Here is a 24905-nt window from a genome sequence, read left to right as displayed (position 1 = left end):
ACTACAATCCCCAGTGTTCCTGCACTAAGAGTAGGTGGCTGAGGAGACGAATCCACAGCCACAGCCTGTCTCTGCCCAGAGGGAACAGCCACTCCAGCTCTGCTGTATTAGGAAGCAAATCTGTGTGAGCACTTACGTGCAAGGCTCTCCCTATACAAGGGAGACCCTCTATTTTCCAAACAAACTTCACCTTCTATTCAGTGATAAGCCACACATTTTACAAGATGTGGCTGAGGCTGGGCGCGGTGGCTCACACCTGTAATCCCAGCACTTTGGGAGGTTGAGGCAGGCGGATCACGAGGTCAGGAGTTTGAGACCAGCCTGACCACACGGTGAAACCCTGTCTCTACTAAAAATACAAAAATTAGCTGGGTGTGGTGGCGCGTGCCTGTAAGCCCAGCTACTCGGGAGGCTGAGGCAGGAGAATTGCTTGAACCCGGGAGGCAGAGGTTACAGTGAGCCGAGATCATGCCACTGCACTCCATCCTGGGGGACAGCAAGACTCCATCTCAAAGAAAAAAAAAACCCAACTATCCCTGAGAGCAGAGCGGGCGCCCTGGTCTGCCACACTCTACCCCTGAGAGCAGAGCGGGCGCCCTGGTCTGCCACTCTCTACCCGAGAGCAGAGCAGGTGCCCTGGTCTGCCACACTCTATCCCTGAGCAGAGCGGGCGCCCTGGTCTGCCACACTCCACCCTTGCTCGCCTCTGCTTCGCGCTGGGCCTGATTGTTTGCAGTGGCAACAGGAGACTTGCTCCAGCTGGTGGGAGGAAGGGGCAGTGAACCTGATGGTGCTTTTGGAGCTTCCCAGGGCCCTGAGGACGGCACCTCACCTCTGCAGGGAAGGGGGCAAATGCGGGCTGATGGACAGTGGCACTTCCACAAGACTCTTAAGTGTTCGACTATTTAGTGCATCTCAACTTTATTCCCTTGATGGAATGGGAGGCTCAAACTGCACAACATGGAATCTGGGGACTTTCCCTCCAAAGCACGTGTGGCCGGTCCTGTCCCTGAGAGGCCAGGTGTCATCAGAGTTCAGTGTTTCCTGGGTTGATAAATACATGTTAAAAATGTTTCATAATACTTTGCCGGCTTATCCTGCATCACACACGTGGCAGGACAGTAAATCTCAGTTCTGAAAACACAACGCGGATTGACAGGCCTGGGCTGACTTTCATAAGCAACAGCAACAGTAGACTATTACCGTGGTGGAAAACGCGGTGTAGCCTGTAAACGCTGAGTAAGTTAGTTATTGTTATCATTTCCTTAAAATCTTGTGATGTAACCTTGACCGCTACTACTGTGAGAAAAGTGTTCAGCTTTTCATGTCCCATCTACCGCTTCCCTTCCTGAAAATATGAACAAGCGCTGGGGAGGAGAGTTTTAGGGCTCTATCATTTCTGCAGTGGCGATGAGCAACACCTGGAATAAAGAGCTTCACATTTGCCAGTTTTTCTACATTCAGTGTATACACAAAGCACCATGAATAATGCAGGTCAAATGATAAGACAACATAGAATTAAACATGCTTTGTCAATTGTTTAGCAAATACTACAAATTTAATTATGCTAATGTTACATTTACCTTTACTGGAAATTTCAGCTGATTATATAATTCAGAAACTAGAAGATTATGACCAAGAGTCTTTCTCATCTTCATTATTCTGACGATAGCAGCATCAATCTGATATTGTCTATCCTGAAACACTCTCTCAGTGGTGCTAACCTGTTCCTCAACCTGTATAAAAAAGAAAAAAAAAGTTAAGTGTAAAACTGTATTTTCTTTTTATTTTTTGCGATGGAGTCTCACTCAGTCGCCCGGGCTAGAGTGCAATGGCGTGATCTCGGCTCACTGCAACCTCCGCCTCTCAGGATCAAGCGATTCTCTCGCCTCAGCCTCCCGAGTAGCTGGGATCACAGGCACCCGCTGTCATGCCCGGCTACTTTTTGTATTTTTGTACAGGCAGAGTTTCACTATGTTGGCCAGGCTGGTTTTGCACTCCTGACCTCAGATGATCCGCCCACCTTGGCCTCCCAAAGTGCTGGGATTACAGGTGTGAGCCACCACACCTGGCCTATATTTCAATATTAATGACTTGATGTTACCGAATTTGATGGGAAATGGTTTGTTTTTTTTTTTTTGAGATGGAGTCTCGCTCTGTCACCCAGGCTGGAGTGCAGTGGCGTGATCTTGCCTCACTACAAGCTCCGCCCCCCGGGTTCACGCCATTCTCCTTTCTCAGCCTCTCAAGTAGCTGGGACTACGGCGCCCCCCTCCCCCCGCACCACGCCAGGCTCATTTTTGTATTTTTAGTAGAGACACGGTTTCACCATGTTAGCCAGGCTGATCTCGATTTCCTGACTTCATGATCCACCTGGCTTGGCCTCCCAAAGTGCTGGGATTACAGGCGTGGGCCACCGTGCCCGGCCGGAAATGTTCTTTTGATGCAAAGAAAGGTCAGACACTGGATGAATCCTACTTTATTATGCATGTTTATTTGTTGTAGTAAAAGGCACCTTCCCAGAATAGCAAAACTCCAAAACCAAAACTTAAAAAATATTTTTAAAAGTTATTTTCCTTATAAGAAAGCTGCAACAACTCTATGTGTGATGTAGATTAAAACTAGCAGCACAGTAAACAAAACATAATGACCATCAGGATATATTCCAGAAATGTTAAGTGTTGATCAACATTAGGAAATCTGTGAATATAAGTGAGAGCACTGTAGCAGTTGAAAGGTTAGATTATATGACCATCTTGATAGATGCTGAAAAGGCATGATAAAATTGAAAATTGATTTTTTGATTTAAAACAAACATTAGCATACAAGGATGAATAAAAAAGAATCTGAACATGATAAAACATGGTTATCAGAAACAAACAGCAAATACTAGAGACAACTTAACCTTAGTCCAACAGGAACCTGATGGGGATCTGCAGTTGAAATGAGGGCTGGGGGAAGGTCTGTGCATACATATGAGGCAAGTATGCTTCAGGATGGGAGAGACTCCAAGCTTTCATCACATTTTCAACAGGATCCATGACCCCCAAAAAGTTAACATCCTCTGAACTAGAGATAAAATTAGGAAGCTCAGCTGCACTGCTATTCCTTAAAAACATTACTTTAGAGGTTCTAACTATGCAACACAGGAACAGACTAAAGAGGTATATTGAAAAGGTGCAGACAAAACAATCATTATTTGTAGATGAGCTGGAAAATCCAAGAAAATCAACAGAAAAACTTTCAAAGCTAAAGAGTTTTGTAAAGTGGCTGGAAATAAAATAAATATACAAATAGCATTAATACATACATTCTGATAAAAACCGTCAGAAATGTAAAGAAAAAAGGTCCCCTTTATAAGATATCAGCATTTCATTAGCCTGTCTTGCTTAAAACTCTAGTGGTTTTCCAAATGCTTCATGGATCTGAGCCATCTTCAGAGGGTCCAGCTGTGGCTGCCTGATCAGGCCTGTCTGGCTCAGCTTCCCCTTTTGGCAACGATGCTGCAGCCAGAGGCCTTCTTTCAGTTCCTGAGCAAAGCTAGTCACTTCTTCAGGAAAGCGTTGGCTGACGACAGTATTTAATTAGACTCTCCTGCACTTCTCTATCCTAACATTGTCCTCCACTCTTACAAGTTAGTCAATGTGTGTGATCCTCTGCTACCTCTCTGCTGGAAAAGACTGAACACTCCTAGAAACAAGGACTTATTCTTTATTGTTAATGGATGAATTCTCAGTGCTTCACAGAGGACCTGGGCCACCACAGATGCTCAATAAGTATTTGTTGAATGAATGAAAATTTATGACTAGCAAGAAATATGCAAGACTTACAGAAGAAAACTAGAAAGCTCTGAGAAAAAGATTTGTATGTATTTACATATATACACATATGTATGAATCACAAGATTTAATATGATAAAGATAAAAGCTCTGCAAATTAATGCAATATGGATTAAAAATGTCAATGTTCTTATTTGGGGGAGCAAAGGCGTGATACAATTATTGTCAAGTTCATTGGAAGAATAAAGTTATAGGAATAGCTACATTAATTAAAAGAACCTGGTGCCAGGCATGGTGGCTCACGGCTGTAATCCCAGCACTTTGGGGGGTCAAGGTAGGAAGACTGCTTGAGCCCAGGAGTTCAAGACCAGCCTGGGTAACATGGCAAGGCCTCATCTCTACAAAAAATACAAAAAATTAGCTGGGCGTGGTGGCATATGCCTGAGGCTGAGGTGGGAGGATCGCTTGAGCCCAAGAGGTTGAGGCTGCAGTGAGCTATGATCACACCACTGCACTCCAGCCTGGGCGACACTGTCTCAAAAAACAAAACAAAAAAAATGGCTGGCTATGAAATAGATACAGAATTTATAGAAGAGAATTGAGAAACTGACCTATATGAATTTGATACATAATAAGGTGATAATTCAAATAACTTGTTCAAGGATGATATTTTAAATTTGGTTTTGGAAAGGATGGGGGCAGTTAGACTGTTTTCAGATACTAAAATAATTTCTGCAACATGAAAAGAAAGATTTAAATGTAAAAACTTCTAGAAAAATAACATAGTATAAATGTTTTTTATAACTCTGGTTAAGGGAATTTCTCTCTTAGGCCAATGATATGGTTTTGAATATGTGTCCCCTCAAAATCTCATGCTGAAATGTGGTCTCCAGTGTTGGAGATGGGACCGGCTGGGTGGGGGCAGGTCCCTCATGAATGGCTTGGGCCCTCCCCTTGGTGATGAGATCTGGTTGTTTAAACATGTGGGGCACCTCCCTCCCTGTTCTTGCTCATGCTTTTGCCATGTGAGACACCTGCTCCCCTTGCACCTTCCACCATGACTGGAAACTTCCTGAGGCCTCGTCAGAAGCTGAGGTGATGCTGGCGCCATGCTTCCTGTACAGCCTGCAGAACCGTGAGCCAATTAAACTTCTCTTCTTTATAAATTACCCAGTTTCAGGTATTTCCTTATAGCAATACAAGAATGGCCTAATACAGCATTACATGTTAAGTCAGAAACCATAAAAGAAAAGGAGACTATATTTGAGAACTTAAAAACTGTTATGTGAAAAAAAACCCAATAAAAACAACAAAATTATCTGTCAAAAATGACAAAGCAGGCTGGGCATGGTGGCTCACGCCTGTAATCTCAGCATTTTGGGAGGCCGAGATGGGTGACTCACCTGAGGTCAGGAGTTTGAGACCAGCCTGGCCAACATGGTGAAACCCTGTCTCTACTAAAAATAGAAAACTTAGTTGAGTGTGGTGGCACATGCCTGTAGTCCCAGCTACTCGAGAGGCTGAGACAGGAGAATCGCTTGAACCCGGAGGACGGAGGTTGCGGTGAGCGAGATTGTACCACTGCACTCCAGCCTGGACGACAGAGTGAAATGCAAAAAAAAAAAAAAAAAACATGAAAAAAAAAAGGGACAAAGCATTAATATCCTTAATATATAAAGAAAACCTACTAATCAGTAAGAGAAAAAACATTATAATGAATGCATATGACTTGAAAAGCAATTAGAAAAAGAAAAATACAAATGGCTAAGCATAAAAAGAGCAGCATCAACATGTATGAAGTGCTTACAGGTGTGTGGCAAAGAGCTTTCTAAACGATTCATTTAATTCTCACAACTTGAGGTAGTAGTATGTCTATTTTAAATATGAGAAACTGAGCATTAGAAAGATTATATAATTTGTATAAACTACTGAGTGGTAGAAAGATGCTGTAAAGAATCAGAAATCAAAATGAAAACTGCAACAAACTATCTTTGGGCTGCTCAGAACAGGGTGAGCAAAGGACAGGTGGAGGTGGGGGCAGACACTGTGCTCTGGTGAAATCTGCCAGACTTCAACTTGGAAAAGAGCAAACTAAGACAAGTACACATTATTTTACCCAGCAGCTCCAGAGCAAGAATCACACTAAAGAAACAATCTAACAAGTGCACAGAAATGTCTGTGCCAGGGTGTTGAACGTAATCTTATTTTCAGGAGGGGCAGTGGAGGAATGTTAGTGCCTGTGGCCGAGGGCACTGCCAGCCCTGGTGGGTCTACACAACTGGCACTGTGCTCCTGCAACAAGTCCTGGCAAGGAGAAGACTGCGATCACCAACGAAAACTGGCTACAGGAGGGCCCTGACAGGTGCCATATGTACAGTGATCCCAGGTGTTTTTTCTTTTGTAGAGTTTGGGGTCTCACTGCATTGCTCAGGCTGGCCTCAAACTCCCGGGATCAAGCGACCCTCCCGAGTAGCTGAGACTATGCGTGCATGTCACTGTGCCTGGCTTAGTGATCCCACTAAAAAAAAAGTTTACATATACTCACACCACAGAAAAAGGCTGTGACCACAAACAAAAAGGGCAATAGTGGTTACCTTCGGGAGAAAGAACTGATAGACCTTCTCACTTTTGCCCACTATAAAAGGTGCACCCTCAAAGGAGTTAAAAACTTAAGTCCACATAAAAACCTGCACAGAAATGTTTATAGCAGCTTTAGTCATCATCACCAAAACTTGGAAACAACCAGATGTCCTTCAGTAGGTGAAGGGATAAGTTGTGATGCATCCAGACAACGGAGAATCCTTCAGTGCAAAAAGCAAAGAGTTACCCAGCCATGAAGAGACATGGTGAACCTTAAATGCATTCTAATAAATACAGAAGCCAATCTGAAAAGGCCATATACACTATGACTCCAACTGTATGGCATTCAGGAAAGGGCAAAATTATGGTGACAGTAACAGGGTCAGGGGTTGCCAGGGGCTTGGAGGGAGACAGGGATACAGTGACAGAACATAAGAGAATTTTTAGGGCAATGAAACTGTCCTGTATGATCCTATAATGGTGGATACATAACATTATACATTTACCCAGACCCACAGAATGTACAACACCAAGAGTGAACCATATCAGATTCTATTACCATAGAAAAAGTGTGGATAATTTTCGAAACCCTATGACCATGGGGAGTTCTGGCTTAGCACACAACTTTTTTGTGAATAGGAATAACATTAAGTGGCTTTTTTTCTGATTTTCTTTCCTACTGAGAATGTGAAGTTAATGAAAGCGACATGAAAATGAGTACTCTTACAAACATTACATAGTGAAATTGGATTATTTTAGAAATGTGCTTCAGGCCTCTAACAGCCAAAAACATTACTACAAAAACAAATGATTCCCTGCTAAACCCCCTATAAGTAAAAAGAGAAAGTTTATACATACAGTTTCCTTCATCTGAATTTGATTGATCTTTATTCTAAACAACTTGTGCTTGAACTCTCCATTAAAAATGAACTTGTCTCCATCTTCCACTTCCTTTCCTTTGGGACTTTTAATCAGCACACGTGCTTTGCCACAGGCCAGGGACTGCAGCGTTCTGCGCAATTCACTATCCTCTGAATGGGAAGCAAATGCAGGCAAAGGCTGGCGTTAAACGAATGAGACTCAACAACAGTAAACGAATCATGCTACCAAGTCTATGTCTTATCTTAAAACAAATATACATGCTTTAAGAACAACTCATGGAGCTATGCACTCTGTGGTTTTCGTACCTATCCCCGTGGCCATTTTTATCTCCTCAAAGCTGAAGCCATCTCCCTCGTTGAACATGAGGAGCACCAGTGTCTGGAAGAGGGACACCTGGAATTCCTTCTTCCCCTGGAAGAGAAGGCCTCATCACACCTCTGAAGCTGTGCATGCACAATCTTTGAAAAATTAAAAGAAGCTTCTTTTTGCTCTCAAACTTTTTTTTTTTTTTTTGAGAAGGAGTCTCGCTCTGTCACCCAGGCTGGAGTGCAGTGGCACAATCTCAGCTCACTGCAAGCCCCACTTCCCGGAATCACGCCATTCTCCTGCCTCAGCCTCTCGAGTAGCTGGGACTACTGGTGCCTACCAAGCCCGGCTAATTTTTTTTATTTTTAGTAGAGATGGAGTTTCACTGTGTTAGCCAGGATGGTCTCGATCTCCTGACCTTGTGATCCACCCACCTCGGCCTCCCAAAGTGCTGGGATTACAGTCCAGCTTTCTTTTATACAGGACTGACTGTAACGTAGGGGTGAATGCAATTTGGCCTTATATATCCCAGGATGATCTCCTTTTCTATTCAGGAGTTAGTGCTGCAGCAACTTGCCACATGCCTCCAGGTCAGACCCGCGAGAGGCACATGAGAGTTCGGGTGACAGTTGGTGGCTCCCTCTGCGGACCCAGCCCGGACTCATCACAAGCCCATAACAAGCCCTTCCTGCACACCTGGAGAGAGCTGCAGTTGGTGGTGCTGGTACACACCCTGTGGAGGTCAAGTTCAACTAAAGTCAGCAAGTAGGGCAAAAACTGGGGATAACAGAAATTAACTTTCCTAATACCTTAAGGAAGAGTATATATGGTTTCATGTATATGACTCTCTACAATAATAAAGTAGGTATGTATAACTTATTTGATAATGTACAGATAAGTTTATTATTAATATAACAGCTATACGAAATAGGAATTTTATGTTTTTGCTTAGTGTATATAATTGCCCTGTTTCATAAGCGCCTTTCATTGATCAGTGCATTGCATGCATTCTCCCCTCTTAAATAATCGCTCATAATAACAGCACTGCAACCACTATTCTCATTCATTAATCCGTGAAAACGTCTCATTAAGATGAGTTCCTAGAGTTGAAACTAAGGCAGCAATTCGGCAGCAGGGTTGCCAAAGTTCACAATGCCAAACTGCCCTTCCAAAAGCTCACTACAGTTTATGCTTCTTCCAGCAGTGGGCAAGAGTCCGTTTTTTTTAATTTTTTTTATTTTTTAGGCTTCATCAAATCTCTTCGTCAAAAAGTGGCATCTTACTGTATTTTACTTTGAAGCCCTCTGTTTAGCAGAGAAGTGTAATGCATCTTCACAGATTTTTTTTCAATTTTTCTTTTATGAGTTGCCTCTTCACATTCTCTGCTCTTTTTTTCAATAGGTAAATGGTTTTCTATGGATTGATTTCTTAAGAATTTTTATTGATTGGAATATTAACCCTTTAACTGTTATAAATTTTATGGACTTATAAAAGCTAGTGAATTAAAGTGAAACACTCCTTTTTTGCTACTAAAGTCCAGTAACAATAAAAAAATTATATTAACATATTTACAAATAATAAAAAATAAATGAAACAGACAACTTACTTCTTTAAACTCCGCTTTTAAAACAGCATGTCCCAAAGTAGTTTGCCACTGAAGTTTTCGACCGCTGTGCTTTCCAAGATAAAATGCCTTAAATACTTCCTGAAGTTTAACCATCTGTCAAGCATAGGAGAACAACGAAATTATGCTGCACACCATCCATCTCAATAGCCCCCCATTCAATGCACAGAGTTTTACAATTTTTCACGGCTGAATTAAAAGGTCAGCTCTATATTCTGACACTTTCTGGATTCCATTATTTGTAAAAACGTCCTCAATCCTTGAACTTTGGGGCTTCTCAGTGTCAACGAGATAATGCCTGCACTGGTGTTTCATGGTACAGACCAGCTGTATTCCGTGGTCTCTGTACATACCAGGGCTTGCTGGGGGCCAGTGGCACAGAGTGAAGACTGGAGCCGTCAAGAAAAAGGTGTCTGAGGCCAGATCCTGTGTCTCAGCCCGGCCATGGCTAGCCCTGGCCTCGGCTGGTGTTCCCTGCAATGAGCGAGGCTCCTGCTTCCTCATCTGTGAAGGGTGACACCACAACCCCTTGCGCTGCACTGTGCAGGGGCTGACGGCAAACACCTCCATCAGGGCCTGCACAGAAAGTGCAGCACGAGTTAGTTGTTTCTATGATTAGTTTCTGGGTGAATTTCTTTTCTTTTTTGGAACACAGGCTTGCTCTGTCAGCGAGGTTGTGGTGTGATCCTAGCTTACTGCAGGCTGGATCTCCCAGGTGCAAGTGATCCTCCTGCCTCAGTGTCCTGAGCAGCTGGGACTACAGGTACATGACACCAAGCCTGTTGATTTTTTTTTTTTTTTTTTGTAGAGATGGGTCTTCTCATGCTGCCCAGGCTGGTCTTGAAATCCTGGGCCCAAGCGCTCCTCCTGCCTCGGCCTCCCAATACGCTGGAATTAGACTGTGCCTGGCCTTGAGTGAATTTCTTACATTTTCCAAACTTTCTACTGATCCTTAAAATTGTGGTTGCTGCATTTTCAAGTTCCCAGCGTTCAGTGCACCAGCCTTTCCCATCGCCCGGATCCTGCTCGTGTTTCCCGGATGCCTCTCAGGGGCAGGCTGTGCGTGACTCTCCCATGTGCAGTGCTTTCCCTGACTTCTGCATGCCCTTCCTGGTCCGTCATACCCTCCACTCTTCAGCTTGATCCTGTCTGGTGTCCACTGCACCCGGGATCTCCGACGCGTCTGTGCTGCGCATGCGAGGGCTCATCAGTTTCGCCTCAGGAGACCATCTCTGCACAGCCCAGGGCGTGGCCTCCCCCTGCTCTCGTCCACTCCACAAATGCCAATGCTCCGGGACTCAGCATCCACCTATACGTCTTGTATGGGTCCATTCTTTCACTGCTATAAAGAAATACCTGACACTGGGTAATTTATAAAGAAGGAAAGTTTAATTGGCTCACAGTTCTGCAGGCTGTACAAGTAGCTTGGCTGTGGAGGCCTCAGGAAACTTTTAATCATGGCAGAAGGTAAGAGGAAAAAAGCAGGCATGTCTTCACATGACGGGAGCAGGGAAGAGAGAGAAGGGGGAGGTGCTACATACTTTTAAACAACCAGATCTCATGAGAACTCACTCACTACCATGAGCACAGCAAGGGGGAAATCTGCCCCCATGATCTGGTCGCTTCCCACCCGGGCCCTCCCCCAGCAGTGGTGATTACAATTCAATATGAGATTTGGGCAGGAACACAAATCCAAACCAATCCCTCCTCTCCCACACGCTCACCATTCCCTGTGTCTCTGGATGGCTTCCAAAGATCCTGGGACAAAGAAAGCGTGAAATTCTAACCTCTGATCTCACAGACCTGGCCTGTGCCCCTCAATCCCCCAGGCCCAGTTCAGTCGATCATTCCACTGTCTTTCATACATTCTCATCCCCTCAGACTTTCACACACGTGGTTTCTTCTGCTGGATCCCATAACCCATCTCCCTCATGAAACCTACTCATTTCCAGAACTGCCTCCTCAGAGAGGTCTTCTCTGACACCCTCTTAGCTCTACCAGCATCTATAGCACAGTGTGAATGTGGACTCCGGACACGGGCTCACAGGGCAGGGCCTCTGGCTCTCTGACTCCCCATTGCAGCACTGTACATGGCACCAGCAGGTGCTGCATAAATGCCTGCTGCTCTCTAGACTTGACGTGCCCTTTTAGTTTCTCTGTGTTTCTGTCTAAGCTGCGCCCTGTCAGAAATTCCTGCTGACCTCACATCTGCTTGGCAATCTCCTCTTCATGCTTCAAAACTCAGCCCAAGAGTCACCTTTCTATGAAACCACATGTATAAATCACCTGCTGCACCTACTCCCCATCTTCAATGACACCAAATCCCAGGCACGATATCATCGATTTCATTTCATTTGTAGGTATTTCTGTATCTCTAAAGGACAGGAACTCTTTTAGGAAATGTATCTACTATGCCATTACCATACCTAAATAAAAGTCAATAATGTGATCAGCCTCTTTTTTCTTTTTGCCTTGAGAAGTACCATGGTTTGTGATAAACCTCTTAGCGCATATCTTTCCTAAAAACCATCTCCTTGGGATTCATTCCTAGGACTGGATTGGTATTAATGAGGATAATTATCATCATAATGCTATCATTTGAGTACTATGTGCTAGCTACCAGTCCAGGCCCAAAATGGGTCAAAGACTGAAACATATGAGCTAAAACTATAAAACTTTTGGGAGAATACATAGTGCTATTTTATTTTCTTTTTTTGAGACACAGTCTCGGATCTCACTCTGTTGCCCAGGATGGAGTACAGAGGCTCGATCACAGCTCACTGCAGCCTTAACCTCCCAGACTCAAGCAATCCTGCCACCTCAACCTCCTGAGTGGCTGGGTCTGTAGGCAGGCACCACCACATGCGGCTAATCTGTCTATTTTTTGTAGAGACGGGGCTTTACCATGTTGCCTAGGCTGTTCCTAACTCCTGGGCTCAAGTGATCTTTGGCTTCCCAAAGTGCTGAGATTATAGGTGTGAGGCACTGCACCTGGCCTCGTCAATTTTTTGTGATCTTGATTTGGCAATGGTTTCTCAGACATGACACCAAAAGTTACAAAAGAGAAAATAAATGTGATTTTACCATAATTAAAAACTTTTGTGGAAAGCACACTATCAAGAAAGTAAAAAGCCCACAGAATGGGAGAAAATACTTGCAAATCACAGATCTGATAAGGGTCTAGCATTTGGAATATAAAGAGCTCTTATAGCTTAATAACAAAAGATAAACAGCCCGGTTAAAAACTAGGCAAAGCACGTGAACAGACATTTCTCCAAAGAAGATATGCAAATGGTCAATCAGGACATGAAAAGATGCTCAACATCAACAGTCATCAGGGAAATGCAAATCACGGCAAGATGAGAGACCAGCTCATATGGACAGGGATGGCTACAACGAAAGAGGCAGATCACAGGTGTAGGTGAGAAGGTGGGAAGTTCTCGTGATTGCTAACTGGAATAAAAGCTGCTGCAGCCACTATGGGAAACAGCCCGGCAATTCCTCAGTAACTTAAAGTTACTGCATGACCCAGCAGTTCCACTCCCAGGTATATACCCCAAAAGAAGTGACCGCAGGTGTTCAAACTAAAACTTGTACACCCATGTTCACAGCAGCATTATTCACAGCGGCCAAAAGGTGGAAATAACCCAAATGCCCAATGTTTGGTGAATGGAGAAACCAGATGTGACCTATCGATACAATGCGATGTTATTCAGCCAGAAAAGCAATAAAGCGCTGATGTATGGCACAGCACGGATGGAATAAAGCGCTGATGTATGGCGCAGCACGGATGGAATAAAGCGCTGGTGTATGGCGCAGCACGGATGGAATAAAGCGCTGGTGTATGGCGCAGCACGGATGGAATAAAGCGCTCGTGTATGGCGCAGCACGGATGGAATAAAGCGCTGGTGTATGGCGCAGCACGGATGGAATAAAGCGCTGGTGTATGGCGCAGCACGGATGGAATAAAGCGCTGGTGTATGGCGCAGCACGGATGGAATAAAGCGCTCGTGTATGGCGCAGCACGGATGGAATAAAGCGCTCGTGTATGGCGCAGCACGGATGGAATAAAGCGCTCGTGTATGGCGCAGCACGGATGGAATAAAGCGCTCGTGTATGGCGCAGCACGGATGGAATAAAGCGCTCGTGTATGGCGCAGCACGGATGGAATAAAGCGCTCGTGTATGGCGCAGCACGGATGGAATAAAGCGCTGATGTATGGTGCAGCACGGATGGACTTTGAAAACAGCATGCTAAGTGAAAGAAGCCGGACACAAAAGCTCACATATTGTGATTCCATTTCTGTGAACTATCTAATGTAGACAAATCCACAGAGACAGGAAGCAGATAGTGGCTGCCGGGGTCCGGAGGAGAGCAGGCTGGGGAGGAGCTGCTAATGGAATGATGGAAAAATTCTGGAATCGACAGGGGTGACAGCTCTGTAACACTGTAAATGTACCACTGGCCTTCTGTGTCCATGGGTTCCACAGCCATGGATTCAACCAATCTCAGGTCAAAAATATTCGAAAGCAAAAAAAGGATGGTTGTCTGTACTGAACATGCACTAAGTTTTTTCGTCAGTGATCCCCTAAAAGGCCAGGAAGAATCTGAACAGACAGGTCTGTTACTGTACTGTTAACAATACAGTGTAACAACTATTTACACAGCATTTGTTAGGTATTATAAATCATCTAGAGATTATTTACAGTACATGGGAGGGTATGCATAGGTTATATAAGATCTCACACTTACATAAAATAACAGAATTGAGTCTGTGAATTTTAGTATCTGTGGGAGTCCTGGAACCAATAGCCCGTGGATACTGAGGAACAACTGCACTTGATGTTACTGAACCACACACTTTAAAAAGGTAACTTGAATGTTAAAGTGTATTTTACCACAATAAAAAAAATACAGTATGGTAAGCTTCAAACAACTTTTGCTAGAAAACAAAAAAGTACTAAAAAAATGATGTAGGCATATCAAAGAGCAAAGGAACCAGTGTTAAGGGTGGCTCACAGACCACATATGGGACAATTTAAGCATCAAAATAAGTACATAAATTAAGAATCCGTGAGTTCATAATGATATAAAGAGAAATACATAAGTAAATAAAGGGGGTGGAAAGAAGGGCTCTTCCTTAGAATGCCAACTTCTAAATACAGAGAAATGACAGAGCTGGAAAAAAATCCCCATTCACCAGGTAAAAATCAATTTAGCCAGGAATCGCCACACAGGTGACAGCTGGATGAGGATTAAGAGGTTTACATAGTCTTGAAATGTCTCCTCACAGATTACTTAGTGATTACAAAAGGAAAAACACTAACGATACGGTGGAGAAACCAGCCAGCACCTTCACAGGAGGATCCTATCGAATGTCACCAAGACACTGGGGCACGTGATAGTGCACACCTCCCGCCAGGATCCTGATGGGGACACGGGGCATCTGGCTGGACCTGCCCAACCTGAACCTACTCACAGGTAGCAACGAACGCCGCCTGGGTCCTGGGGTCAGCTGGGTACCGGAAAAACACCACAAAGGACATATCGGAGACAACCAACAGAAATGGGGTGAAAGTATTATATCAGGGTGAATGCCCTCATTTGACAGGTGCTTATGTTCTTGGGAAACAGCCACTAGAATATTAAGGGGAAAGGGAATGGTGTAGAAGCACAAACATCTGTGGAGAGAGGAAGGGACAGCACCACGTGGCCAGCGTGGAAAGCAGGCTGCCTGGCTTTCTTTGAGCATCCCGCCCATGTTCTCTAAGTCTGGCTAGGACGCCTCAGAAGCAAGATCTCTCACTCACCTTCTTCCACCCCACCTTCTCCCCCAAAGTTCTCCTGGAATGAGAACTCTTCTTCCCCAAGGCAGGCCAGAGAAAACTCAAACCCCTCTTGCCCAAAGCCAGCCATAAAGCCTGGAGATACTACTCTATGCTTCCCCTGCCCTTTTGTGTAGGATCTGGATATTAAGAAGTTCTCTGACCTACCTTGCTGATAGTTAAGTCATAAGACTCTTGTTCCAGAGGTGTCCTGCCCTACACCTGGGAGGAAAGAACATTGCCCAGTGAGGCCAAGAAGAATCTGGACAGGCCTTACTGGTTTCCCCGCTACTCTACTACTGTTAGATGGTACCCTTCTGTCCAGTCACATTGATAAGAGTTTGGGGGTCTGTCCCCTCTAAATCTCACGGTGAACTGTGATCTGCAGTGCTGGAGGTGGGGCCTGGTGGGAGGTGTTTGGGTCATGGGGGTGGATCCCTCATGAATGGCCTGGCGCCCTCCCTGTGGTAATGAGTTACCACGAGATCTGATTGTTAAGGAGTCTGGGACCTTCCCCCACCACCTGTTGCGCCCTCTCTCTCGCCTACTCCCCCTTTGCCTTCAACCTTGAGTAAAAGCTTCCTGGGACCTCATCAGAAGTTGCACAGACACAGGTGTCACGCTTGTACAGCCTGCAGAACCATGAGTCAATGAAAACTCTTTTCTTTACAAATTACCCAGCCCCAGGTACTCCTTTACAGCAATGCAAAACAGACTAACACACCTATTTCTACATGGCTGCCCATTCTTTATCAAACCTAAGCATAACAATGGACAGTCTTCCCTGGGTCTTTGGTCTTCGTTTCTGAAGCCTGATGTGTTAAATAAAACTTTGATTAAATAAATTTGTTATGGTTTTCTCCTCCTAATTTGTCTTTTGTTAAAGGAGCATTGGCCATGACCCTCATGATGGATAAGAAAAGGAATTACACTGTCCTACCACTGTAGCTGTGTGTCTTTCTTCCCTTCTCAGCTGATGAAATCATCATTCATCTTTACTTGAGATCAGGCTTAAGGGACGCCTTTTCCAGGAAGTCTTCCATGATTCCAGGCTGGTCTCAGCCCTTTCCCTTTGCCTGGTATTAAATGAATGGTGCATGTATTGTATCTCCCACTGATTTTAACTTCATTGAGCACAGAATTCTACCTCCGGCGTGCAAACCCTCCACTAAAGGGTTTAGTGTAGCTAAAGTAGTGGCTGACAAAGAAGGCCCTAAATAATGCCATTCCCAAGACTTCAGCACTGTCTACAATGGAAAGAAAGAACAACCAGACAAGAACCGCAGCTTAATAAGCCATAACTTCCAAAACAAGTGCCTGTGCTCATGGACCCCCTGCAGGTCAGCAGGTGGACACAGGCTGCACTGGGAGGAGCCACAGAGGGTGACAAAAGTGGTCACTTTCTCAAGCAGATTTCCAAAGACCATAAGAGCACTTTGATTTTGGACTGAGTGGGCTATTTTTAAAAACTCCCCATTAAACAATTCTTGAAGGCAACATATCTGTGCCTGGTAAGGGCATGACAGTGGGAGCGGACAGCATGCTTTCTGCACACTTACTTCTGGGGTTAAGTGCACTTCCATGGGCGTGTACGTTGGCCAGTAGCCCATTGTGAGTATGTTCACTGTGAGGTCTATAGGGCCTGAGTCACTCTGATTCTGCATATGCTAAAAACAGAGAAATCCAAGACAATCATTTTGAGAAAGTAATAAAACATAATTAACCTAAAACAAAATAAACCGTGTAATTTTCAATATAAAGTTTCATCTGTGTTAGAATTTATCTCAGTTCCCAGAATGTATTCCATGAAACCCAATGCCTCACTAGGACTGCCTTTTTCCCTTCTTCAGGTGTCACCACCAGACTCACTGAAATAAAATTCTTGCCACACGTTTAGATCTTCTTTTTCTTCTTTTAAAATTTACTTGTGAAACATTAATAGTGTAATTTTTTTCTTACATAGAGTGAGATTCATTCTTTCTATCTAATCTATTGAATCTACCTACCTTATCTATTTATCTATCTATGACAAGGTACTGCTATCTCTGTCTATGTATGTATCTATCTATCCACCCATCCACAACAAGGTCTCACTCTGTTGCCCAGGCTGGAGCGCAGTGGTGCAGTCACGGCTCACTGCAGCCTCAAACTCCTGGGCTCAAGTGATCTTCTCACTTCAGCCCTACCCCAGTAGCTAGGACTACATGTTCATTTAAAAAATTTTTCTTTTGTAGAGACTGGGTCTTGCTATGTTGATCAGGGTAGTTTTGAACTTCTGGCCTCAAGAACGCCTCTTGCCTCTGCCTCCCAAAGTGCTGGGATTACAGGCATGAGCCACCACACTAACAGATACTTTTTAAAAAGCTGCTTTACCTGAAGAAACACAACTCACCTGCTTGAAATGAACCATGATGTCCTTCGAAAGCTCCATGTCCTTGAACATGCCTTCCAGCTTGCTGGTGAAGGCTGCACCGCACTCTGGACACAGCAAAGGAGGGAGTGAGATCGGGGTAACACACGGGGCAGCAACCCTCAGTTACAGGGGAGGAGCCCAGGCCCCACACGCTTACCATGCTTGAGCTTTGACAACATAGACTTTTCAGCATCGACTGAGGCACTTTTCCCAACAAGGAGTCTTTTTGCCAAATCTTTTTTATAAAATGCTTCAAAGACATCTTTACCTATTTATAACCAGATGAGAATAATCAAGACATCAGAGAGTTGATAAGCAAATGTTAAACTTCAAACTTCAACTGCTGAAAACCCTTAAAAGTTTTTTTTTTTTTTTTTTTTTTGAGACGGAGTCTTGCTCTGTCGCCCAGGCTGCAGTGCAGTGGCGCGATCTCGGCTCACTGCAAGCTCCGCCTCCCGCGTTCACGCCATTCTCCTGCCTCAGCCTCCCAAGTAGGTGGGACTACAGGCATCCGCCACCACGCCTGGCTAATTTTTTGTATTTTCAGTAGACGGGGTTTCACCATGTTAGCCAGGATGAAAAGTGTTCATTCTAATGCAAACTGGCTCTACTGATACTGACATTCTCATGCTAAACCTCCTCTGAGAAAGCAGGGCCTGTTTACACCTCTTGATTATGCAGCATTTTCTGAGTGCCCGAGTCTCACCGTGGATGAACCTGAACAGGATCATGATCTTGTCCAACGTCCGCTCCAGCTCCTCGTCTGTGGCTTCTTTGTTGCCTGCTCTTAACTTTGAATCCACATGCTTTGCTGTGAGCATAAACATATAGTAAATACTCTAAACTAGAAAAAGAGAACATCTTCAATTTCTATTAGCAACATTGTACAGGAACATTCTGGAACCTTCCCCAAATGACTATGACAAAAAAACAAATATCTGATTTTCTAAGGTAAGTACTTCTCAAGTCATGTGAGAGTAAATACTTCCCAAAATTTTAATGAAGCCAGGACTGAATGTTTAAAGCAGGTTTAAATATCTTTCTTATCTTTAAATGCAATCTGAATTTCAAAATAAAATGGCTTCAGCAAATACATGCTCAGGTTTCAGGACATGACTGCCCCGGATGCTGGAGTGCCTATTTCTAGGATCTGGTGTCATGAATGCAGAGGAGACATTCTCAAAGAGAAAGACTTTCTCAGGGCATCCAAGGTGGCAACGCAGGGTGAAAGCATTTCTACTCAGGCTTCCTGTTTCTGAGGCTGCACAAGCCATCGTCAGGTGGCTTGGGAGGGAGGACCAAAGTCCCCATGTGATGGGAGAACCCAAGACTTCCAGAAGCCCAAACTCCCAAGAGCTCAACATCCCTTTGCTTTAGAGAAACCACAAATGATACAGAGGAACAACAGCCAAAGTAAACTGCCTCCTGAATTCCTTCTGTTGCTGTTTTTGTTAGTTTTTTTCTTTTAAACATTTTGTAATGGAATATTCTGAACACACAGAAAAGTAGACAATTGCACAATGAGCTCCGTGTTCCATCTTACATCTTCAGCAGTAATCAACAGTCAATCTAGTATCGTCGTATTTCAGTTCTTTGCCCCCTTTCTCCTTCGAATTAAAAAAAAAATTTTACTGACTAGAGAAAGCCTATGAATTCTGAAATATATTTTGATATTATTGTGAAAAAATTGTACAGCTTAAAAATAGTATTATCATTTGAGATCTCATCTGGTTTTATCCTATTTTAATATGGATTAGAGGATACAAAGATGGTGATCACCCCTCCCTTCTTTGGCGAAGTCAAGCGTCATTTCTTTTCTAAATTCTTACCTCATCTTCCCTTATGGAAATGCCCTCCTCCACCCATGCATGCAGGTGTGTCGGTTTTTAAATGTGTGTCCTAATAAGACTTGATAAAAACGCTTTCCACACACCGCTTGAGCAGCTTGAACATTCTGGTTGATTTTACCTTATTTTCCCACATTAAAAAATTGTCTAGAAATGGGTGAGACTGTCTCAAAAACAAACAAACAAAAAAAACAAATATTTTTCTACCGATCAGTTCTGCAGGCTTGTTGGGTCTCTTGTTGATGAATGTCTCAAAGGACTCCTTCATCAGGTTGACGAACCGCTCATTCTTCTGGAAGCAGACCTCGATCACGTGGTCCACCTTGTCCTTGAAGTCCAGCAGGTCTTGGACCATGTCTTTATCTTTCTCAGGATTGATTACGATCGCTGTTCCAAAAGTCTGCAAAAGCATATCAATACCAACTCAGCAACATGTTTACAATAGCAAACAGTATCTTCTCCTGCTATCATATATCAGGATAGTTTAACATAAATTACTCTTAGTAGTAAATACTCAATAACTTTAAAAGTTTCACAAATTGAATTCACATTTCAAAAATTAAGTGAATACACTTTTTTTTGAGGCAGGCCCTCACTCTGCGGCCGAGGCTGGAGTGTGGTGGTGCAATCACGGTTCACTGCAGCCTCAACCTCCCAAGCTCAAGCAATCCTCCCACCTCAGCCTCCTGAGTAGCTGGTGCCACAGGCTCAGGCCACCACATCTGGCCAATCTTTTTAAAGTTTTGTAGAGACGGGGTCATGTTGCCCAGGCTGGTCTCGAACTCCTGGCCTCAAGCAATCCTCTCACTGTGATTTCCCAAAGTGCTGGGTTTACAGGCATGAGCCCCTGTGCTTGGTGTGAATATACAATTAAATACACAATTAATGCGTTGGTCTTACGATTCTGTTTCTGAGAGAACTTACAAACGACTGGAAAATGTCCGTTGCTTTTTAAAGAATGTTTATGTATAAGTTCCTCCAAGACAAGTTAATTCCTATTAATTCAATATACCTCTTGGGACTTCTTAGCTAGTTTTCCTTCTCCATCACTTCTAACCATGAAAAGCTCACTTTTTTAGTTTGTATTTTTTTTTGTTTGTTTTGAGATGGAGTCTCGCTTTGTCACCAGGCTGGAGTGCAGTGGCGTGATCTTGGCTCACTGCAACCTCCGCCTCCCATGTAGCTGAGACTACAGGTGCACACCACCACGCCCAGCTAGAGACGGGGTTTCACCATGTTGGCCAGGATGGTCTCGATCTCTTGACTTCATGATCCACCTGCCTTGGCCTCCCAAAGTGGTGGGATTACAAGCGTGAGCCACTGTGCCTAGCCTAGTTTGTATTTTTGATTTAAAACTGTTACATTAAACATTCCTAAAAGTCTGTGTAGGGCACTAATAAACAGTTAACATTTGATGATATAAACTATATATGCCGAAGAGGAACTGAATACAATGACTGGATTTAAAAAATTCGTCTCAATAGAATGCACATGTGCACTCACACATCACACACACACACGTGAGGTAGCTGGCTGGTGGAAAGATGCCAACAGAAGGCTGGGCGCAGTGGCTCACGCGTGAAATCCCAGCACTTTGGGAGGCTGAGGCGGGTGGATCACAAGGTCTGGAGTTCCAAGACCAGCTTGGACAATATGGTGAAACCCCATCTCTACTAAAAATACAAAAATTAGCCGGGTGTGGTGGCGGGAGCCTGTAATCCCAGCTACTCAGGAGGCTGAGGCAGGCAACTGCTTGAACCCAGGAGGCAGAGGTTGCAGTGAGCTGAGATCACGCCACTACACTCCAGCCTGGATGACAGAGTGAGACTCCGTCTCAAAAAAAAAAAAAAAAAAAAAAGATGCCAACAGAAAGGGCACAGACTCTCCCAGAGAGGGGCGGTGTGTGGCTAGCAGGTGTGGGAGGGACTTACCTCTTACTCTACACCCTGTGGTGCTAACTGCATTTTAAAATAATGCACATACACTACAAGGCCCAGCTTTATTTTGATAACGGCATGTGGAGTTGAATATAAACTACTATTTTGTTACAGCATAACTACTCATTGCTGACACTCAGGGGTGATGGTCACTCACTGATTTTTATTACCCAGACTGGAAACTGCAAAGGTGAACTTTTCCTAGTTTTTAGCACATATTCCCATCCCCTGAAGACTGTCTCACTGGCAAAAAACCCAAATCTTCAGTAGCTTTATGGCCAATTTAGTGTGACTCAGTTATAACTTCCAATTCTATCACTGTACGAGACCTTGTGGGGAGGGGTGCTGTGAGTGCTGGCTTTCCACAGCTGGACTGATACACGACTTCAGGTCTGATTATTCCATAAAGCAGCATGTAAGCTTTATCTTTTTTATTTAACGGAAATCTTCATTCAGATAATGAAAGATTTGCATAATAGTAAAAATAGCAAAGCAATCCCAGTATCTTTGTTTCCACAGTTTCCTCCAATGGCAACGGTTTGCAAAACTACACAACAGTATCTCAACTGGGATACTGACACTGACAACACACCAGTCTTTTTCACATGGCCCAGTTTACTTGTAACTCATCTGGGTGTGCACATCTAGACCTCGGCCAAAACCCCGACTGTTCCCGCAGAAGGCTACCTCCTGGGGCCTTTTATAACCACACACCCCGCCCCATCCCTATACCCTGGTAACTTTTCATCTATCCTCCATTTCTAAATTTTGTCATTTCCAAAATGTTATGCAATAACATGTTAAGTATCTGTGATTGGCTTTTCTTTTTTTCCTCTCAGCGTAATTCTCTGGAAATTTTGTTTATCTTTTCATTATGGGACTTAAGAATAGTCACCAGCAAGCAAAAACACAGACTTTTGCTAAATGTTCACCATTTAAGCTGGAAAATTCATGCTAGGCAACTGGCACATCCTGAAAACACAAGCTATCTGTGAAGGGGCCCTGATGTCTGCCTCAGTTCTCTTGTTTCTGTGAGGGGCATCTGGAGAATGGCTTCTCATTAGAGGGTCTTCAGCAGGTTTCTTGGGCTGGGCAACTCTGGCCCTCTGGGCAGGTGATTCTTTGTGGTGAGGGCTGCCTTGTGCATTCAGCAGCACCCCTGGTGCTGCCCAGCAAAGCAAGCAGCACCCTCTCTGTTCAGACAGCCACAAATGTCTCCAGACATCAACAAATGTCCCCTTGGTGGGGTGGTGCCCTGGGCCGAGAGCCCCTAGTCTTCAGGGAGGTCCTATGTCAGCACCAAGGGGCCGTTCTCCTGGGCAGGACATGTGAAAACTCAGGGTACTGCCCAAGAAGCCACTACGACGGGTTGGACTGGGCTTGTTAGGGATGCCAAAGAAATGCTTTCGAAACATGAAAGCGAAAGTTTAAGTAATAAATCCTAAATTTGGACCGTTAAGAAATAAAGTCTATAAAGCAACCCGATATGCCAAATATATAATAGTTCTCACTGAGGAAAGGGCATGAGGAGATCATGTCTGACAAGCAGATTTACAAAAATGATTACTTTAGGAAAAATCATGATTTAGAATTAAACCAATATTTATGCTGATGAAGAAGAGCAAAACAGTTGTTCTTTAAGTTATACTTTCTACCTTGATGGTGCTAATCACTGCTGGTGTTATCCTAAAAAGCAAATTCACACTGGTGATTGGGAAGCAGATGGAAGCCTACCGTCCACCCTATCATCTGTGATGAAAATGCAGACGGGCCCTCCAGCAGCCCAGTTCCCTTTGCCAGGGCACACTAGACGTTCTCAGGAGGGGCTCTGCTCCCTGCAGGGAATGCCCACGCCCGCGGCCTCAAAACCCCAAACCCCGCCAGTACCTTGATGTACTCGCTCCAGTGCTGCAGCAGCGCCTGCTGCCCGCCCCTCACCCGGCTGAACAGCTGGTACATCTGCGCGAGGTCCGGCACTCTGTTCTCATCCAGTAAGTGGTCGAGCCCTGAGATGTGCAGTACACGTCAGCAGAGTACAGCATGGGCAGCATTAACAACAACTCAACTAGAACACAGCGTGCACCATAAGAACGTCAATACACCGCTTAGAAATTGGGCGGGTCTCCATATCGCTGCCTCTACATGAGCAGGTTGATCTGGTTAAATATCTGAGATGGATCCTATTAGGTGAACCTCATTTTCTCTGAGTATGTTGGAAGATGTATTATTTACTTCTTCATGTCATTGAAGCCCTCTTATTTCACTTAAGTTAGCAAGTCAGAAAATCCAGTTTACACCAACTATTTAACCTGGGAGGTTCATGTTCTCAATCTACTTCTGATTTAGTCCATCGGCCAGACAATGTAAAAGGACAAGCTATCAAATCTAATTTATAGTGGATTAAATTTATTCACACCTATAGTAAACTATAAGAGAAAAACATCATCAGATATTTTGAAGTGTTTAACACAGCATTTAAAAAAGTTTTCAGTGTTTTAGATTTTTAATATTTGTAACAGTTTTCTAAAACCATATCTCAATTAGAAAAACTCTCATAGATTTTCTAAGTACTTGCTTTATGATAACTACTGAGAGGCAGCCAGGTTAAAGCATAAAATGGTGAACAGTCATACAATTCACAAAGTCTCAGATTCTGCCTACAATGGGCACGATGTTCACACAAACGAGGAGGTTTAAAGTTGTGTGCAAACACATGGTGGGGCTATAATTACAATCCTTACCTAGAGTTCCAAATGTTTATTTCTCTCAATTACATTCTGATCTACTGACACAAACTTTTTATACTTTATTTTACTAAAACCCATGTCTTAAGAATTCAAAAGTATCTTTTTAATTTTTAAAACATTTCTAATAAAACTTAGGGTAAGGTTTTACATATATAATTTACCATTTTCTTTAAATAATTTTGCTTAACAAAGAATGCACTAGAACAATTTATGCAAATTTCTACTATTTACTTGAAATCTTTTCTCTCTTTTTCTTTTTTTTTGAGACAAGTCTCTTGCTTTGTCACCCAGGTTTTTGTAGTTTTGTAGCCTTAACCCCCTGGGCCAAAGTGATCCTCCCACCTCACCCTCCTGAGTAGCTGGTACCCTAGGCATGCACCACCTGTGGCTTTAAAAAAATTTTTTATTTTTATTTTTTTGGTAGAGACAGGGTCTCTCTTTGTTGCCCAGGCTGGTCGTGAATTCTTGGGCTCAAGTGATCCAAAGTGATACTCTGGCCTCCCAAAGTGCTGATGTCACAGGTATGGGCCACTATGCCTGGCCTTTTTTCTTATAAAGTGACTCCTTTCATAAAAACACCTGACACAAATTCTGAATGCATTTGTTTTTAGGTGGATAGGTGATGTGTAGGTTTCAGTGTGGAATAAGCAGAAACATCATAACCAGATTGGACCCGTGACTCTCAGCTCACAAGCAATGTGATCCCAGGCACCAACATCTGGCTGTTTTAAGCCCTGGTTTTCTTATTTGTAGAATGGGGATAATGATTTCACAGAATTGTTTTAAAAGATACTCACATCAAGTGGAGTTGTTTGTAACAGGAGATGCTCAATCATGTTAATTCTCCTCCCTTTTGGTTTTATTCTGGTTTCACTTAAGTATCTCATTAGCCATAATACTATTATCTGACAGTGTAGAACCCAAACCAGAATATATTTGAATACCATTTAGGGCCTTTTCAAAAT

At 43.7% G+C, this 24905-nt stretch overlaps 1 protein-coding gene and 1 long non-coding RNA gene across 6 annotated transcripts in view; one reads left to right on the top strand and one right to left on the bottom strand.

Annotated features, from left to right (window-relative positions):
* Positions 1-24905, bottom strand: part of CUL4A (cullin 4A) — a 59423-nt gene that overhangs the window by 3057 nt on the left and 31461 nt on the right. For all 5 annotated transcript variants that reach the window (XM_019039598.4, XM_055360235.2, XM_019039597.4 and 2 more), the window contains 10 exons: positions 23081-23199; positions 19464-19656; positions 18116-18220; positions 17567-17677; positions 17389-17474; positions 16556-16663; positions 9154-9267; positions 7547-7652; positions 7218-7390; positions 1584-1736 (listed from right to left, as the gene is read on the bottom strand). In XM_019039598.4, the coding sequence (XP_018895143.1) occupies positions 1584-1736; positions 7218-7390; positions 7547-7652; positions 9154-9267; positions 16556-16663; positions 17389-17474; positions 17567-17677; positions 18116-18220; positions 19464-19656; positions 23081-23199 (1268 nt within the window). The remainder of the gene's footprint in view (positions 1-1583; positions 1737-7217; positions 7391-7546; positions 7653-9153; positions 9268-16555; positions 16664-17388; positions 17475-17566; positions 17678-18115; positions 18221-19463; positions 19657-23080; positions 23200-24905) is intronic.
* LOC109029409 (uncharacterized) lies at positions 13034-16569 on the top strand. Its single transcript, XR_008671011.2, has 4 exons — positions 13034-13790; positions 13957-14041; positions 14465-14652; positions 15883-16569. It is a non-coding gene; the product is annotated as an uncharacterized lncRNA (long non-coding RNA).

The sequence above is a fragment of the Gorilla gorilla genome, chromosome 14 (assembly GCF_029281585.2).
Source record: "Gorilla gorilla gorilla isolate KB3781 chromosome 14, NHGRI_mGorGor1-v2.1_pri, whole genome shotgun sequence".
In the NCBI taxonomy this organism is placed as follows: Eukaryota; Metazoa; Chordata; class Mammalia; order Primates; family Hominidae; genus Gorilla; species Gorilla gorilla.
This window is presented reverse-complemented; position numbering and strand designations above follow the sequence as displayed.